At 48.9% G+C, this 18,369-nt stretch overlaps 1 protein-coding gene across 1 annotated transcript; it reads right to left on the bottom strand.

Annotated features, from left to right (window-relative positions):
• Positions 1 to 35: 35 nt before the first annotated feature.
• Positions 36 to 12,861, bottom strand: APOBEC2 (apolipoprotein B mRNA editing enzyme catalytic subunit 2). The gene is made up of 3 exons (XM_027524626.1): positions 12,550 to 12,861; positions 3,265 to 3,828; positions 36 to 438 (listed from the first exon to the last, which is right to left on the bottom strand). The coding sequence occupies exons 1-2, from the start codon at positions 12,678 to 12,680 to the stop codon at positions 3,285 to 3,287; spliced, it is 675 nt and encodes a 224-aa protein (XP_027380427.1). The 5' UTR covers positions 12,681 to 12,861; the 3' UTR covers positions 36 to 438; positions 3,265 to 3,284.
• Between the last annotated feature and the right edge of the window lie 5,508 nt (positions 12,862 to 18,369).

The raw sequence follows: 18,369 nt of genomic DNA, 5'->3' as shown, positions 1-18,369 counted from the left end.
ATGTTCTAGTTCCTTAAAAAACCTGGTCACAGAAAGACCATGCCACCTCTTTTATTAATGTTGCTGTTTAAAAAAAAAAAAATCCCAACTTAACATGAGATGCATTTCTAGACATGTTTCAAAGATCTGTTCAGACTTTGGGTCTGAGGCTCTCTGCCCTAAGCCCAACTAGGGGAATAATATGGACCTTCAGTCCCACGGAGCCTGGTGCCACTTCTCTCTTCACAACTCACTTTCTTGTTTCCCAAGAGCAGCCTTAGAGAGAGAGGTACAGCTTAAGGGATTTACAGCGTAAGTGTATTTTGAGTCCTCAGAGGGCCTTCGGCAGTGTGATTGGTTGGTGTCGAATGTTGTCCAGCTCCAAGCGGTATTAGGAAGTCGGGCATGTTCCAGATGACCACATGTGTCATTGCTGTCTCTCGGTGGCAGCAGGCAGACCTTTGTGAGGAAACAAAGCAATGTTACTGAGAGCCCTGCTGGCCCCAAACGACGAAGAGTGTTCTTTTTGAGTTAGGGTTTCTTTGTTCCTTCCTCAATGAATGCCTGAATTTCTCCATAGTCACCTGTGATTTCTGTTTTACTCAGGATTGGATTTGTTTCATTTATATTTTGGTGTGGTTCACACAGAGAAAGCCCCAGAAGAGATCTGCTTCAGCTATGTTGTAGCTGCTGCTGTTTAGTCATCAAGTCGTGTCTGACTCTTTGCAGCTCCATGGACTAGCCAGCCAGGCTGCTCTGTCCATGGGATTTCCCAGGCAAGAATCCTGGAGTGGATTGCCATTTCCTTCTCCAGGGGATCTTCCTGACCCAGGGATTGAACCCATATCTCCTGCTTGGTGGGTGGTTTCTTTACCACTGAGCCACCTGGGAAGCTTAACTATGTTATCTTGCTTTAACTATATGGTTAAATCCTATTCTGTCATTTTTTCAAAAGATGGAAGAAGACATATCAGACACATTTTCTTTAACAAATGCTCGTTTCTTGAGAGTATTTTAATTAAGCAAAGTTCTTTGGGGCTTTTAGATGACAACTTGATTTCATGCCAGTGTTTTTTTTTTTTTTTAAACTTGGTACATTTTAACCTCTCCTTTCAGGAATATGAGCAACTCAAACAGTACAGGGAAGCATGTTAATGGGTCCAGATAATACAATTATGTACACTAATGGAAGGAGGCTTAGAATGTGGAACATGTCCAGTAATATTTTATTAAAAAATAATTTGACTTAGAAGTGGATTTTTCTCTCAAACTGATTTATCTGTTTATGTTGATTTAGATCAGCATAAGAGGCAACTCTCAATTATCCAAAATTAAAAGCTTTTTAATCCTTGAAATGCTTAATTTTTATAGCAGATTTAGCTATTTAATTATTTGACTTAATAGGTAAGACAAACTCATCTCAGGTCTTGCTAGTTTGGCAGCTGGAAAAAGTGGCCTGTGACTACAAGATCTTTAAGAAGAAAGTATACTAGAGTTAAAATTAGGCTGTCAGTCGTCATTCTACACAATTTATGTAGGGTTTATGAGTGCTAGTCCCTACACTAATAAAATCTTCAAGGAATTTTTGTATTTTCAGAGGTCACCTTTAGAAATCTTTGTATTATTACTATCCACCGCTCTTGAGTGGTGTCTTATTTTAGGTGAGCAAGGTATCACATGGCACTGTCTGACCTTGGTCTCACTGAATTCAGTGAATGGGTCCTGCTTTTTTTTTGTAAGAAATGGCTGAGAACTGTGACTTCATGGATTGGCGAATGCTCAGCTGGAGAATGGTCCAACACCCTGTGTGCACAGACCTGCCAACATCAGGCTCTGGAACATTGATGTTTCCAGAACATGTCCATGAAGCAACATCTCTGTATTAAGACTGAGAGGCACTACCTTCATGGAAGCATGCTGCTTTCATGTTTTATTAATCTGTGAGGTGTCCAGAATTAAAGCTGGATAAGAGGGTGTGAAGACCCTTTATTCTCTGGTAAGGGAAATTTTTGATCAGTAACTCAGGTCTTGTAAAGGGACTTAGTCATACATAGCACTTCGGTGGGAGCAAACTAGATAAGACCAAATTCAAAAGGAGACAGTAGGAGATCCTGTACCCTCTTTTCCTGAGGGCAATTGGCCTGTTTCTCTCAAAGAGTCTAATTTACCCTCAGCAAGAGGTCGAATTGGCCTTAATTGTGTCCTAATTATTTGCTTAAGTAGCTAATCTTTACTTCCAGTTCTATCCCGTCTTGATACCTGTTAGGAGGCTACTTCTGAGCTGTTGCCTAATTTGCACACATCTTTTTAACCCTTTAAACATTCCTTTATAGCAGAACTTGCTGCTTTATTATCTCCATTCCTGAATTCATCGTTTTTCTGCAAGTTCTGCTGAGGTCTTCTCAACATAAGAGAAGTGTTCTTGCATTGTATGTTCACACAGCAATTCCTGGTCTCCCTCGAAGCAGAACCATTTGTTTGAAAACATGAGTTTCTCTGCCTCCCTTCTCCTCACAAAGAGTTCAATACAAATTCATTCAAGGACATTCAAAAGTACCAAAAATGAGGGGAAACAATGCCCCTGTAGGAATGAAAAACCAGCATTAAAGGAAAAATAGAATGGTAAGATTGCAAATGGGGTGGGGGCAGAGTGTCTAGAAGGTGTCTAGAGTTTATAGGTTTGGACAGGTGGACATGGGGACTTGTCAGAGGACTGAAATATCTTTGCTGTTCAGTAACAGGTCCTTGTGGGCGTCCCAGCTGGTGAAGTAGTAAAGAATCCACCTGCTAAATGCAGGAGATGCAAGAGTCGTCGAGGGTTCGATCCTTGTGTTGGAAAGATCCCCTGGAGTAGGAAATTGCAATCAGCTCCAGTATTCTTACCTGAAAATTCCATGCACAGAGGAGCCTGACAGGCTACAGCCCATGGGGCCGCAAAGATGTGGACATGACCAAGCGATTGAGCATGTGTGTGTGTGCGCGCACACACACACACGTGCAGGTTCTTGTACCATCCTCATCTTAGAAAGTTACTGAGTCTAATAAAAGCTTTTGGATTTCTATCACCCTTGAGCACTCTAAGTTATGGAGAAAGTCAGTTTGATATAAAAGGGTAGGAGAGAAAGGATTTAGGAAGAGGAATTTAGAGGAAAGAGAAAAGGAAGGATCTAAGAATGTTATCACCAACCAGAAAAAAAAACCAAAAAAATGAAATCCTTTCAAAGGAAAATCAAAGAGACCACTCATTCCACCTGACCTACCCAAGTTGACAGTGAACAGACTCACGTGAGGCTGAACCTAGCTGCCTACTTCAGGATGTCCGCCAACTTCTCCTCATAGTACAGGAAGTTCTCCTGAATGTCCTCCCAGGGCTCAAAGGCCTTGGATTCACCCTCTTCTTGCTCCACGAAATTCTGCCAGATGTACTCGAAGTCCTGGGGCTTCATGATGCGAAGTCTGCAGCCGGCTTCCTTCAGCTTCCTGAGAGCGGCCTGTATCTCAGGCTCTTCCCACATGAACAGCCGCCCCACCAGGATGAGCAGGCGCAGGTTCTTGGTCTTATTGAGGGTCTTGACGATGCGGTCCGCGCAGGCCGCGCAGGGACTGGAGGACACGTACCAGGTGACCATGTAGCGCAGGGCGGGGTCAAAGGTCGGCATGATGCTGTTGAAGAAGGCTTCCTCCGCGTGGTTAGTGGCGTGCTCATCCTCCAGGTACCCCCGAGAGGCCTGCACTTGGCCTCCCTTGCTCTGCGCTTCCACCACATAGCAGAGGAAGGTCTTGTTCCTGCCGGAGCTGTACTCCACATTCCGGAACTGAAACTTAAAGTAGTGGGCAGGCAGTCGCTCCCTATGGGTCAAGGAGACAAAGGCACAGGGAAAGAGAGTGGGTAATGAGTTCTTGTTCTAGGACTCGCCTGGAGTAGGTGGCTTTCCAAGATCAATCCCCCCGGGGACAGGTTCATTCTCCCCACTGAAACGGGCCTTGCCTATACGCTAACGGTGGTGACAAAGGCATGAAAGAATTCAAATGGTGTATCTAAAGGAGAAGAGAGAATGTGGAGTGAGGTGTGCATCCTGGACACCACACTAGCACAGATCTTCAAACACACCTTCACTCCCAACACACGGCATATGTTCAGAGTTCTAAATCAGTGACTCTCTAACCTGACTGTACATTAGAATCCACTGGAGGAGCTACAAATGCCATGCTGGTGCCTCACACCAATAAATGAGAACATGTGGAGGAGGCCTGGGCATCAGTATTGAAAAAAAATGCTCCAGATGATTCAAATAAGTAGCCAGGTTTGAAAAGCAGTGTCCAAATAGTATTACAAAGTAGCAAGCATGTAAAAATTCTCATGACAGAGCAAGGCAAAGATTGTGCAGAGTATTTCATGCTTTCATAATCTCTCCTTGTCACTCAGGGATATTGCATCTCAGGTAAGGGGTGGCCTAAAATGTGCGGTCCCAGGCTTTCCCAAGGACTTTCTCATGTCATCTTTTCCCTCAGGTGAAAGAATGGTTGTCATGTAAGTGTCCAAGAAGGTTTATTTTTGAGGCTAGGCTATCTCAGGGTACTTGGATATGAATTAACTTGTGTAGTATTGACACATTTCAAAACCATAAAAGACTTAGCCTCTGTCCTTTAGATGCTTATAATCTACCAGCTAGATTCTAGCTGGGAAGAAAAGGTGTAAATAAGACAGCTGAGAACAGTAGAAGACTGCTGAAAATGACGAGGTGGAGTAAGGACCCATGGTGAAGTTTCTTGAAAGTTTAGCCTTGACTCGGAAGTCAATAGACCATTGTTACAGGTTCCTGAGGAAAGAAAAGTATAAGGAAACAGGTCCATGGAAGAGTTACAGGGGTGACTTTAGGGAGAGAGAGTGAAGCTGGGGAAAAGTCTGAAATTTGGGAAGCCCACTTGATGACTTAGGGCACCAGACTTGGTGAGGAATATGTCCAGTGGCTTCCAGGGGAGGTGGATGATTAGCAAATGAAAGCAGCAGAAAAAGGCCAGGTGTTTCAAAAAGTTTGGTAATAATAAAGTAAGAAAAAAAGGAGAGAAGCTAAAGAAGCAAGCATCAGAATTGAAGATTGTCTTGTTTGTATATGCATATTTTTCTAAAATAGGGAAGATTTGTGCAGGTTTGAAAGCCAGATGGTGATTTCAGCCATGAAATTAAAAGACGCTTACTCCTTGGAAGGAAAGTTATGACCAACCTAGATAGCATATTCAAAAGCAGAGACATTACTTTGCCAACAAAGGTCTGTCTAGTCAAGGCTATGGTTTTTCCAGTGGTCATGTATGGATGTGAGAGTTGGACTGTGAAGAAAGCTGAGCACCAAAGAATTGATGCCTTTCAACTGTGGTGCTGGAGAAGACTCTTGAGAGTCCCTTGGACTGCAAGGAGATCCAACCAGTCTATCCTAAAGGAGATCAGTCCTGGGTGTTCTTTGGAAGGACTGATACTAAAGCTGAAACTCCAATACTTTGGCCACCTCATGCGAAGAGTTGACTCATTGGAAAAGACCCTGATCCTGGGAGGGATTGGGGGCAGGAGAAGAAGGGGATGACAGAGGATGAGATGGCTGGATGGCATCACCAACTCGATGGACATGAGTTTGGGTAAATTCTGGGAGTTGGTGATGGACAGGGAGGCCTGGCATGCTGCGATTCATGGGGTCGCAGAGTCGGACACGACTGAGTGACTGAACTGAACTGAACTGAACTGAAGGCCAAGGAGAATGAAGAGGCTGTAAGAAGAGAGACTGAAAAGGTCAGAAGGAGAGGAGGGGATGAGTACCAGCTGGAGAGGCTGGATGTTTTCTTTTAAAAAATGTAATCTCAGATTTCCTGGTGGTCTACCAGTTAAGAATCAGCCTTCCAATGCAGAGGACATGGGTTCGATCCCTGCTCCAGGAAGATTCCACATGCCGAGGAGCAGCTAAGCCCTCATGATGTGACTATTGTGCCCTGCTCCCTAGAGCCTGTGCTCCACAACAAGAGAAGCCTCCGAAATGAGAAGCCCTGCTTGCTGCAACTAGAGAAAGCCCACATGCATTGATGAAGACCCAGTGCAGACAAAAATAAAACAAAAACCTTTAAAAAATGTGATCTCTGTGGTTGCCCCAGAGGATCCCCAACTAGTAGCTCTGCTCTTTCTTCCCTACACTCCTTCCCTCCCCCCAGAGAGGTCACCCAACTCCCTGGGCTGCAGGGGGATCCCTGGTATCCCAGGGCCTTGGCTTCTTAGTGATAAGTAGCAGGTGCCAAAGAGCTGAGTAAATGTGAGCTGTTTCCCTGCAGCTGTCCCCTCCCCCATCACCAAATTTTCCCCACCCAGGTTTCCATGTGCCTTGCTGTCAGGTTAAGTTTCCACTGTGGAGATGGATGTGTTTGGGGCCCCAGCCCCGGGATTCCTTCGGGTACTATCTTTAGCTCTCTTAAGTCCCTCTGTCCCTGGTTGAATGTGTTTATTATTTACTTAACATTTGGGGAGAAAGGATGGCCTGATGATTCCCCTCTCCTCTTTCAGTCCCTGCTGGGAAGTCACTTACACTGAGCTCTTCCCCGGTAAACTCACCCCAGAAGACCACGCCTCAACTTAGCAAGTTGCTAAATGATCCTTTCACTTCCTAGAGTGGCTTTTTTTCCTCCTGAGAAGCACGGAGCCTACCTTTCTTGCTGAAACGTTTTTTTCCCCCCTCTCTAATCAGTGCCAGACCACCCCCAACCCCACCCCCACCCCTCCTAACCATCCCCAAGTCCAATCCAGAGCCATTTGTAGGATGGATTCACAGGTAAAGGTTTTGGAAGGATTCATAGCTGCTTGGTTGGCTTGGGGGCTTCAGCAGTAGCTTCCTATGTGGTCCCTTAGGTTTCCTTTCAGAAACTGAAAAGTATTGCTCCAACTTTGCCAAGTACAGCCCAGTCAAGAAGACATGTGTGGCCCAGTGTGAGGTTGCATGTTGGCTTGATGGTCTACAATTGATGCTTCTCTCAGTCTGTCCTCCTCTTCTTTAGGCAAGAGGAAAGGACCCAGAGAAATGGGAAGGCCAATGGAGAGGAAGAACATTCACCTCTCCATAAATATCGGTTTCCAGCTCCTGGGACCAGCAGCCTCATGGTCTGCCCTGTCACTCAGCAGGGCTTTCTGGACCCAGTATCTCAGAAAGGGAAGTGCATTTAAGGGGCAAAGGAAAGTCATGGAAGATCTCGGCTCCCAGTCTTTCTTGGGATTTGTTCAGAGACTGAGCCTACTTAGCTTCTCAGTGGAATTCTTGGTTTTTCTAGAAGGAGCATACAGGTTGAATGAGGTTCTTTGGGCTTTTCAGACTGCAAAAGCCAGGTCCTGGAGGGCCACCAGGAGAGCAGAAGTGGTCTGAAATTTCTCCAGAGAGCTAGCCAATGTGGTCATCTTGGGTTATGTTATAGAATCACAAAGTAAGTCAACACTATTATGCCCACTAGGCTTCCCTGGTGGGTCAATAGTAAAGAATCCATCTGCCAATGCAGGAGACATGGGTTCGATCCCTGGGTCAGGAAGATCCCCTGGAGAAGGAAATGGCAACCCATTCCAGTGTTCTTGCTTGTGAAATCCGATGGACAGAGGAGCTTGGCGGGCTACAGTCCATGAGGTCGCAAAAGTCGGACATGACAGAGTGACTAAATAACCTTATACCCACTAGTGGAAAGACAGTGACAGTGACTTTGTAGATAATCACACACATCTTTTATTTCCTAGTAGCATGACATGCTCCAGTACCATATTTACATATACCTCTTTGCTATCAACCCCAGCAGATATTTTCCTGCTGAAGTGTGAGTGTGTATGTGTGTTTGAGTGTGTGTGTGTGAGTGTATGTTGGAGTGGTGGCCAGGAGACAGATGCTGATAATAGATTTCTTCACCTGGGCCCAGTCCCTTCTTCAAGCACAGAAACTAACAGCATAACTCCTACTCCCTCCTGCCAACTTCAGCACCTCCTTAGGAACCATTTCCTCATACTTTCTGCAAACAAGGCTATTCACACTTCATCTCCTTAGACTTGGGTTTCTGGACATTGCAGTTCTCTAGGCTGGAAACCAAGAATCCTTATATCTAGAAAAAGAGGGACAGCTGCTTGATGGAGAAGATATGTGACTCAATGTAATATATATATATTATTTTTTTCCCCCCTCACTTTTACATTAAAAAACATTTGCATTTCCTAAATCTAGACAGTGAAGGCAAGCAACTTGGAGGGCAGTGGAAGCTCCTCTGAGATTAGACATTTGCCCCCCAAATAATCCATGGAGCAGTAAACCTACTCACAAGTAATTAAGTGATGACTCATTTCCACTTTGCTCACTAGACCTTTTCATGACCTACTTGAAAGAGGCAGAATTGCCAATCTGAGTTTCCTTTCCCCTTTCTCAGACCACTTTTCGAAGTGGATGCTACAGAGCAGGCATCGTCAGAAGGAGGAATGTGGGGAAACAGAGTTCTAACAGCCAGACTTCCTGGAGCTAAGAAGGTGTTTGATGGGCTGCTGGCTCCTGACTGGCAGTTCTGGACGGGATTCCGCAAGCCCTGGGCCCGCCCTTTCTCTTGGGTCCGTCCTGTTTCTCAGAGGAATGCCATCCTGCACATAGGCTTCCACCTTCCCTTGACCCTCAGAGGAGACCAGAGTCCGTGACCATCTTCTGTCCTTTATGAAACAAGCCTTTGCAGTCTGCTCAGGAGTCCAGGTGAGGGGCGAGCAGTCACAGCATTAATAGTGGCATTGAAGGCCCCCGACTCCTGGCCCAGCCCTTCTCTGAACCCTGCTTCTCCTCTCTCTCCTCACGTGGGTGGAGTAAACGACTGATGGCTAAAGAAGTGGTTGAAAGGAGACTCACTGCCTGTGCCATTTATCTCTGTTCCAGAATAACCCCTTTGATAACAGGTTCAGCTTCATGTAAAATCATACAGAACATACTAGAGATAAAGACAAACACACAGCAAGGGGTGCTGCCAGGCAGAGCTGCAGCTGAGATGGAGGGATGGGGAACCGACCCATTCAGGTGCCCCAGAGCTTCCCTCAAGCAAGCTGAGTTCAGAAGCAAAAGAGAACCAGAGGAATTCTCTTGTGAGCCTAGTGCTGTTGGATCTTTGTATATATATTACTAATATATCTGGAACTTCTCCCCTCAAGAAGCTCTCCCTGATGGTTAGGGAGTTTGGGGTCGATGTGTACACACTGCTATATTTAAAATGGATAATCAACAAGGACCTACAGTATAGCACAGGGAACTCTGCTCAGTGTTATGTGGCAGCCTGGATGGGAGGGGGGTTGAGGGACCATGGATACATGTGTATGAATGGCTGAGTCCCTTTGCTATCCACTTGAAACTCACAACATTGTTAATCAGCTATGAGGTGACAGTCATTCAGTTGTGTCCGACTCTTTACAATCCCATGGACTGTAGCCCACCAGGCTCCTCTGTCCATGAATTCTCCAGGCAAGAATACTGGAGTGGGTTGCCATGCCCTCCTCCAGGGGATCTTCCCAACCCAGGGATCGAACTCAAGTCTCTTGCATCTCCTGCATTGGCAGGCAGGTTCTTTACCACTAGCGCCACCTGGGAAGCCTGACTTCGCCTACTAGCTTTGGGCAAATTATCTCTCCCTCTGAAGTTCGGTTTCCTTATCCAAAAGACAGACTGAGTAATCTCACCTCTCTTTGGACAACGGTCGACTTTTGAAAATTAAACCTGGTACTGAAGGATGGTGCCTTCTCTGGGCCTCAGTTCTTCCCCTTTTAAGCACATCCCTCCTCTGCCCTTCCATTCCTGTTCAGAGGGTTCTCTCTCTCAGTGTTTTTTTTTTTTTTTTTGTAAAGCCCTGATTTCTAACATTTGCTGCTTTCCCGTATACACACCCACTGTGGAGATTTCAAGAAACCAACAGGAAGTCAGTGGACACAGATGTGGTAAGAGATGAGTCCAACGGGCTCTCAGCTGAGGCATGAACAGGCCTGGGCACACCACTGCTGCTATAGGCCTTTTGCTAGCATTTTCTATCACATCATTTTTAATGTTCTTAAGTCTGCTTTCTTTCTTTTTTTTCTGACCGAGTCACGCAGCCTGTAGGATCTTAGTTCCCTGACCATGGATTAAACCTGGGCCCTCGGGAGGGAAAGTGCCCAGCCCTAACCCCTGGGCCACCTGGGAATTCCCTGCTTTCTATCCCAAGTGCCCTATTCCCACCAGAATCACGACAAGTGGGCACATTTCTCCTTATTCATACCTGGTAGTGCCCCTGCTCTCAGACTGTTTGCTCAAAAGCCGTCTGCTGTTCTAGTCTGGGGCCCTGTTCTAAAGAGCAGTGTGATGAGACCCTCCCCCGGGGAGGCTGGGCTCTGCTGGCCCTTTGATGCCAGGACACCTGGAGAGCGGAGGAGAGGAGAGCTTTCCCTCGGCCTGTCCCCTCACAGACACAGCCGCACCTCAGGGCTATTTTAAGTTGTCTGTTTACCCGCAGGGGCCCAGGAGACAGATCATCACAGCTGTTCCTTGTGTCCGGGAAATATGAAGGGCTCCACCTCCCTCCTGAACTGCTCTCAGAGTGTCCAGAAAGTGGCCTCCTGTGCCTCACTAGGGAGCCTTGGCTCAGGAAGCCTTTGCACCTCACCACCTGGAGGATGGAGACAGGTGGGAGCTCTGTTCGGGAGACCAGTGAGAAGGACGCTAGGCTGGAGTCAGAAAGCGTGCCTCTTACAGTTCTGTGGTCTCGGAGCGTGCCTGGGCCTCCCTGACTCTCTCCAGCTGTAGTGTGATGGTGATACAGCTCCTCTCAGCCTCACAGTGAGGCTGGAATGAGCTCGGGTGTGCTGGCATCATAAACCCCCGGACGCTTGTCCGTGACATCAGAGGATTTAATCTCTCAAAACCCACTACCCTGAGCTCCCAAAGCATGTTCAACTCAGCAAACATACGCTAATTCTCTTCTGAACTGCCCCTGCCCCTGTGCTGGGGAGATCACAGCACAGCACAGAGTGGGTGTGCCTCTGTGTGTGTGAGAGAGACAGACCAAGGCCAGCATGGGCCAGCATACTTAGCTGTTAGAAAAAAGATCTCTTTCCATAAAAAGCCACTGGAATGGAGGACTCTCCTGGCCTGGCGGCCCCTAAGCTCTCCCTGTGTCTATATTAATCTGTGCCCTGTGGCTCCTTTAATCCTGGGATGAGGGTGACATTACTCGGTTGGCCACGGACAAGAGCAAGTTCAGGGGCTCTTCCCTGAAGCCTTGCCTCAGGAACTAGGATACATTTCCCTCAGGTTCTCTTAGAAACCGGAAAATGTCTCAGCCGGAAGGGGACTTGGGAATCAAGTAGCACAACTTCCTAAGGTTCCAAATGAAAAAACTGCAGCCAGGCCAGGACTGGAAAAACACTAGCCCAGCTTCAAACAGCAAGTCCCAATCACCTCCAGGGTTCCTTCTGCCCTTGAAGGCATCATGCCTCCATTCTTCCTGGAATTTCTCTTCCTGTGACCCCTCCTCTGCCTGTGGGCATTGCTGGAGACTCCCATGAAAGAATCCTTATGCCCCCACATACTCAGTCCCTGGGTCAGGACGATCCCCTGGAGGAGGAAATGGCAACCCACTCCAGTATTCTTGCCGGGAGAATCCCATGAACAGAGGAGCCTGGTGGGCTACAGTCCATGGGGTCGCAAAGACTCGGACATGACTTAATGACTAAACAACAACAACAACAACAACAAATTCCCTTCTTAGTCTTTGTTCAGGAATTTAGCAGAATCTTCTGCCAAAAGGACAGGGAGAGAAGAGGAGGCTGACTGCCTTGTTTCATTCCTGGAGGTGGCATCATCTAGACAAGGCAGGGGGACCCTCTTTGGAGCCTCAGCATTCTCTGCTCTAGGTCCTGCTCCCTCCAGGCTGTGGTGGAGGGCGAAGGAACACCTCCCCTGCCCAGAAGCTCCGGCCTGGCCTGTGTTGCCTGGCCTGTAACCTCTCTTTTTCCCTGGGGGTGGATGCGAATCTCAGCCCCTGGGGAGATTCAGAGATGATGCAGCAAGAAAAACAGACTGCTTCTCACTCTAGCTTGGGAAAGGATGGATCTGTCTTTCCTGCCTTAGGCTCTTCTACTTCAGGGAGAAGCTGTAAAGAAAGAGAGAGAGACATATGGGCAGAGGAGAGGCCCACTCAGAAGCAGGGACAGAAGTTGAAGGAGGAGGTTCTCTGGGACCGTATTGAAACATGCTGGCGGTATCCCATGATCTCACCAAATTCGCCGGGACTAAACTGCTTTTACCCAGAGAGGAAGGTGACGCCTCAACACCAGGAAGCCCCAGGGCTGGTTTCCTTCTCAGGGTCCTCGATTCCCGAGTTTTACCTCCGCTGATCGGAGGTGTCACTCTGAGAAGCCCAGAGCGTGTTGCTTCTGCTTCCCGCGTGGTGCACACCAGTGGGCTCTCAAGGCTGTGGTGACCCTGACCCCTACTATTACCATCCTAGGTCCCCCAGCCTGTCCCGCCTGCTTCGTGCCAGGGAGCAGGAGCCCAGCCCACGCCCAGCTCTCACCCGGTGACGATCTCAAAGGGCGGCAGCTCAATCAGCTCCTTCAGCTTTTCAGGGTCCTCTAGGTTCTCCACCTCCTCGCCATTCTGGGAGGCGGGCTCCGCGGCCGCCGCGGCCTCTTCTTTCTGAGCCATGGAGGGGCTGAGGCTCTGGAGTCAATGAGAAAGAGGGGAGAGGCGGCGGGTCTGGGCCAAGGCCTGGCGGCAGAGTCCCAAGCAGCTGTCAGCAGCTAAATCTGCCTGGGGTGATGGGAAAAGGATGGGGCAGGCCAGGCGAGTGCGCTCAGCCCCTGGCCCGCAGGCTTTATAGCCAGAGGCCCCTCCCCCAGCTTCTCTCGCTCTATCTTTTTTTAATTGAGTGACGGCGGGTGAGGGGATGGGGGGGAATGGAAAATCTGGCCATCGGTGTCCCCTATTTATCAGAAGCAGAGACAGGAAGCTGGCAGGTGGGGATGGCTTGGCCTGCACCCCTGCCCCCTGCACCGGCTTACACAGGTCTTCACATTCTCTTTGTCTTCTCCCTAACCGTTTTCTCTTCTTTCTCCCCAACCCAGCTCGCCTGGGGAGATTGCAGAAGGGACCTAGGGTGGGTGAGTTTTCAGAGGGGAGCTCTCTCAGAGGTTTAAGCGGGACAAGGCTTGTGTCGAAAGGGACCCAGGCCAGCCTGACTGGGGGGACTTGGGTTCAGGGAAGGAGGGTCCTGAGATGGGGTGAGGGGGATAAGTACTGCCAATGGGGAAGACACTGTGAACTGTTACCCAAAGGGAGTGCATGCTGATTTGCCTATAATGATGCCTAATGCAACATCGCATCCACTGGGAGCCTCCAGAAATAACTATATTGCCATTGACTAAGCTTAGAGTTCTGGAAATAGCCCAGGCAGTGACTTTAGTGTTTTCTGTGTGACATCGGACTTAATGCGCTCAACCATCCTGGGAGATCATGTGGATTATCCCCATTTTACACAGAAATGTTAAGGGCCCTGTTTGGGGTCATCAGCCCCAAAGCGGCAGGGCCAGGATTAAAATGAGGACTTTTTGTTCCTGAGGCCAAACATTCAATTGCTGTGTGTGTTCCCTCTCATTTGGTCCTTTATTTGTTTAATAAATATTTATTGAGCATCTATTATATGCCAAGGGCTGATTCAGTTACTGGGGCATGGCAAAGAACAGAACAAAGGAAAATCCTTGCCCTCATGGAGTGAGGGGGTTGGCCAATATACAGGGTAAGTAATATACATGGTCTATTTGGTAGTGCTAGGAAGAAAAGGCAGAGAAGGGGGACAGAGTGACACTTTTTTTATAGGATGGCCAGAGAAGAACTTTGAAAAGGAAATAATTGAGAAAAGATCTGAAAAGGCTGAGGGAAATAATTCTAGGGATATCTAAGGGGGAAGTGTTCCAAGGAGCAGAAGAGCAGATGCAAAGGTCCTCAGGTGGGAGCATTCCTGGTGTGTTTCAGGACCAAGTAAGGACATTTGTGTGACTTGGGAGTCTTAGGAGGTGAGGCCAGAGAGATAAACAAAGGCTAAGTAGGCTGGCATCACCGACTCAATGCGCACAAATTTGAGCAAGCTCCAGGAGATAGTGTAGGACAGGGAAGCCTGGTGTACTGCAGTCCATGGGGTCACAGAGAGTCAGCTCCGACTTAGCGACTGAACAAGTACGTTGGGGCCTTAGGGGCTGTTCTAAGGACCTTGGCTTTTTCTGAGTGAGATAGGAAGATATTGTCTTTGAACAGATGAGTCACATGGTCTGACAGATATTTGTAGGCTCACCCAGGCAGCTTTGTTGAGAACAGAGCAAAGGTGAGAAAGAGCAGAAGCAGAAGGACTGGTTAGAAGCCTATTGAAACTAATGAAAGCTGACTGGGGCCCCTGGAGCAGCCCCTGAGCTGGAGCAGTGTCAGGAGGGACTGGATGAATTTTGGTCCGCACATGGTGGGTGCTGAGCTGGGGCCATGGGTTTTTGTGTCTAGGGGAGTGCAAACATTCTCAGGGCAACAGAAGGTGGGGGTCAGAGTCACCAAGAGGCTGAAAATGAGGAACCTACGAATGTTGGGGAACTAGTCTGAACATAGCTCCCGGAGCTAGTGCGGGGTGGTGATGAGAAGGTGGGGGACCCTTTCCATGGTCTAATTAGAGGATAGGAGTCAGCATGGTTGGGAGGATCTGGGGCTCTCTCCTCCAGAGAGTTCTGGGCAGCATGGCACCCTATGAGTAAGAGGCCCAAGCATTTTGATCTGTCATAGTTTATATCTGTTGTCCAGGTATAATTGTTACTGGCTCCCCAGTCACTCCCAAAGTGCCCCAGTACAGAGACTATTTGGTCACCTTCCTTATTAGGCTTGTTACTAATTCTGGCATTCTTATACAGAAGTTATTATTTTTTTTTTTCAGGCATTTTTCCAGGGGATGTAAGGCACAGGATAGTGATAGTAGTGCGAGTGTCCTCAGAGAAAAGGCGGTGATAGCTGATAAATAACAAACACACGTTATTATTATAATTAGCATCGCACAAACAACCAACATTTAAATGCAAAGAGATCACTTCGTCCTTTTATTTGATCAGCAATTATTGAGGGCTTCTAAGAGCCAGACACCCCTGGAGTAAACACCAAGAATACGGACATGAATGAGGTGCTGCCCCACGAGGGGCGGCTCCCAGTCTTAATAGCTTTGGGGGCATTCGGGCACTCAGGCTCTCATGATCACCTTTGGTCCTCACGCCTGTCTCACAGGGGTGTGTATTATTGTCTTCATTTTGCAGGTTAGAGCCCTGTAGCTCAGAAAGGTGATTTGTATAAGATCACACGAGGATTTAAGTCCAGGTCTTCTGAGCTTATGTTCTTATTTCCAGGGCCGCGCCCAGCTAGCTCTGATGGATACGTCTCTAAAGCATCATCTCCCACTTCTGGCTGCAGCTACTGGACTAAGGAAGAGTAAAATGTCTTGCAGCAGGGAAGGTGGGGAGAGGGATCCTTTCAGCTCGCTGTTCCCTTGTGGGAAAGACTTCCTTCCTGAGGGTGAAAGTGAAAGTAAAAGTCACTCAGTCGTGTCTGACTCTTTGAGACCCCAGGACTGTATAGTCCATGCATTCTCTAGGCCAGAATACTGGAGTGGGTAGCCTTTCCCTTCTCCAGGGGATCTTCCCAACGCAGGGATTGAACCCAGGTCTCCCGCATTGCAGGCGGATTCTTTACTAGCTGAGCCAAAAGGAAAGCCCAAGAATACTGGAGAGGGTAGCCTATCCCTTTTCTAGCAGATCTTCCTGACCCAAGAATCGAACTGGGGTCTCATGCATTGCGGGTGGATTCTTTACCAACTGATGAGCTATCATCTTATATTTTGGCTGTAGTGTATGCCCTAGGGGCTTCCCAGCAGGCACTAGTGGTAATCAATACAGGAGGCCTAAGAGACATAGGTTCAGTCCCTGGGCTGGGAAGATCCCCTGGAGGAGGGCATGGTAAGCCACTCCAGCATTCTTGCCCAGAGAATCCCATGGACAGAGGAACCTGGTGAGCTACAGTCCATAGGGTTGCAAAGAGTCAGACATGTCTGAAGCGACTTAGCACACACGCACGCATGCATGTATGTCCTAGATTGGGAGGGGGGAAGATCCATGTTTATATCCCCGTCTCAGACCTCGATTCACTGTGTGATGATGTTGGCCAAATCACTTAGCATCTCTGGATGGTCCTCAGTGTCCCCGCCTGTGACAAAGGCTGAGTTATTGCTCGTATTCCAGGATGGCCAAAGGGATGAAAATGTGGAATCAGGGCTGCTCCCAAAGACCTGTAGTGTGGGGATGAACGTGTGGTGGAAATTTTCTGAGTGATGTTAGGAGGTGGTCCGTGTTCCTCTCTGAAGACGCGATCCCTCACCCCTGCCATATCTATACACTGGGGAGAGTGCCCTGCACCTCCCTGGACTGATGACCGACAGTTTCCTTTCCCACTGCTCCTTCCCCCGCACCCCCTTCCCTGGAGGCCCTCTGACTCCCTCTGGCTATTTATGGCACCTCCTAGGGGCCCACATTCCTGCCTTGTCCCTGGCTTTTCTTTCCAAGCTAGTCCAGTTTCCCTGGCTGGCCCCAGAGTACAGCAGTTAATCTGGGGGGTCGGGTGCCAGGGGCCGGACCCCTCCTCCTGCAGCTGCCACTGTCCTCTTTTTAGTGTGGGCACTCCCCCAGCTCCCCCGTGTTAGCACTCTTGGGTATGTTTCTATCAATAAACCGCTTCTGTAGAGGAGGAAAATGAGAAACGAGTATTTATTTCAGTGGTGTCAGCAGGGTGTTGGGACTTGAACTCAAGTCTGTCAGCCTCCAAGTTCCAAGCTTTTCCCACCATGTTTTGCAGCCTGGAATTCAGTCGTGTGAGAGCTGACACCAGCCCAACCCTCCCTGGGGCTTGATGGGGTTCTAAGCAGGTCACATAAATGAACTCATTTACTCCTCGTAAGGATGTTGGGGTAGCTACTAGTATTTCTTTCATTTTATTGGGAGGGGGGGAAATTGAGATCAGAGAGGTTAAGTGACTTGCCCAAAGTCACACAGCTAGTGAGAACAGAGCTTTGGGCTTCTAGAGTCTTAAGTCCTTCACCTTTCAGTCCCGACTGCTACCAGGACCCCCTGAGGCCAGGGTCTGAGGGAGGAGGGGCAAGAGGGGACCAGGGGGAGAAGGTGTTCTTGGAGGGAGACTGAGCTCTGGGAGCAACTTGTGTATGAGGTGTGTGTGTGTGTGTGTGTGTGTGAGTGTGTAGGGGGTATAGGTATAGAGACAGCAGACAGCAGGTGAGTGGGAATGGAAACCCCCGAGGGAATTCTCCCACGCTGTCTTGAGACCCAGCCCCACCCCCGTGTCTGGGAGGAGCTGGGTTAGGCCCCGGGCCTGCCTCTTTGGCCCTATTTCCCATGGTCGTTTCAGGAAACCTTCTGAGGTCCTAGGAGGCGCTGAGGAGGAGGTAGCAGGGTCAGGCACGGCTCTTCCTCGGGTCTCGGCCAGAAGCCGAGCTGCCCTCACTGGGAAGGGAGTAGAGAGGCCGCGAGGGGGCTAATGGAAAATAGCCACCTCACCAGGGGAAGGTTTAAATTCTCACTCTGTGAAAGCAGATACCGCGGGAGTCCGCTGATGGAATGGATGCTTTATGTGCAGGGACAGCTGGCACCCCAACAGCGCGTTGCCCCAGAGACGCAGCCTGGGTGTGCCCGCCCCTCGGTCACTACCAAGACGAGCTATACAAACAACAGGCCACGGGCACGAGGCACCCCCTGGTGGGCAGGAGCCTGCCCCCGCTGGCAACTGCTCTGTTGACATAAACAACAGGGGGTGTCCGGAGCCTTGGCGGGGTGCAGCGAGGGGGCCCCGGTCTCCCAGAGTCTGAGGCTCCCTGGGAAGGGAGGAGGAACTCAAATCACACAGGGCAGGATGGAGTTTCCAGTCTTCTCCTGGGCAGGACACCATGCTTGGCTGGCCATGCAGGACGCATGGCCCTGGGGAAAAATGGTGACAACTGGGACTTTAGTCCTGGTCACCTCGGTCTTCCACTGCAGCGGCCACTCCCGGCACCACCCGGCCCCCAGGGCTGGCTGGCTCTTTGAGTCTTTGAGGAGAGCGATCTGATTAGAATCGTGCCCATTAGGTGACTAATAGTATTCCCCTTTGAAAGGGTGTTTGCAGGGCCACAAAACCTACTGGGAGAAAGTGATAAACTTAACAATCAACTTCTCAGAGGAGACTTTCAGCCCTTGGAAATGTGCTGGAGTAGGTGCAGGTGGGGTAGGAAGGAGCTCCCTGGGTGCTTCTCCACCCAGGTCATTTCTGGGCA

The sequence above is a fragment of the Bos indicus x Bos taurus genome, chromosome 23, assembly GCF_003369695.1.
Source record: "Bos indicus x Bos taurus breed Angus x Brahman F1 hybrid chromosome 23, Bos_hybrid_MaternalHap_v2.0, whole genome shotgun sequence".
In the NCBI taxonomy this organism is placed as follows: Eukaryota; Metazoa; Chordata; class Mammalia; order Artiodactyla; family Bovidae; genus Bos; species Bos indicus x Bos taurus.
This window is presented reverse-complemented; position numbering and strand designations above follow the sequence as displayed.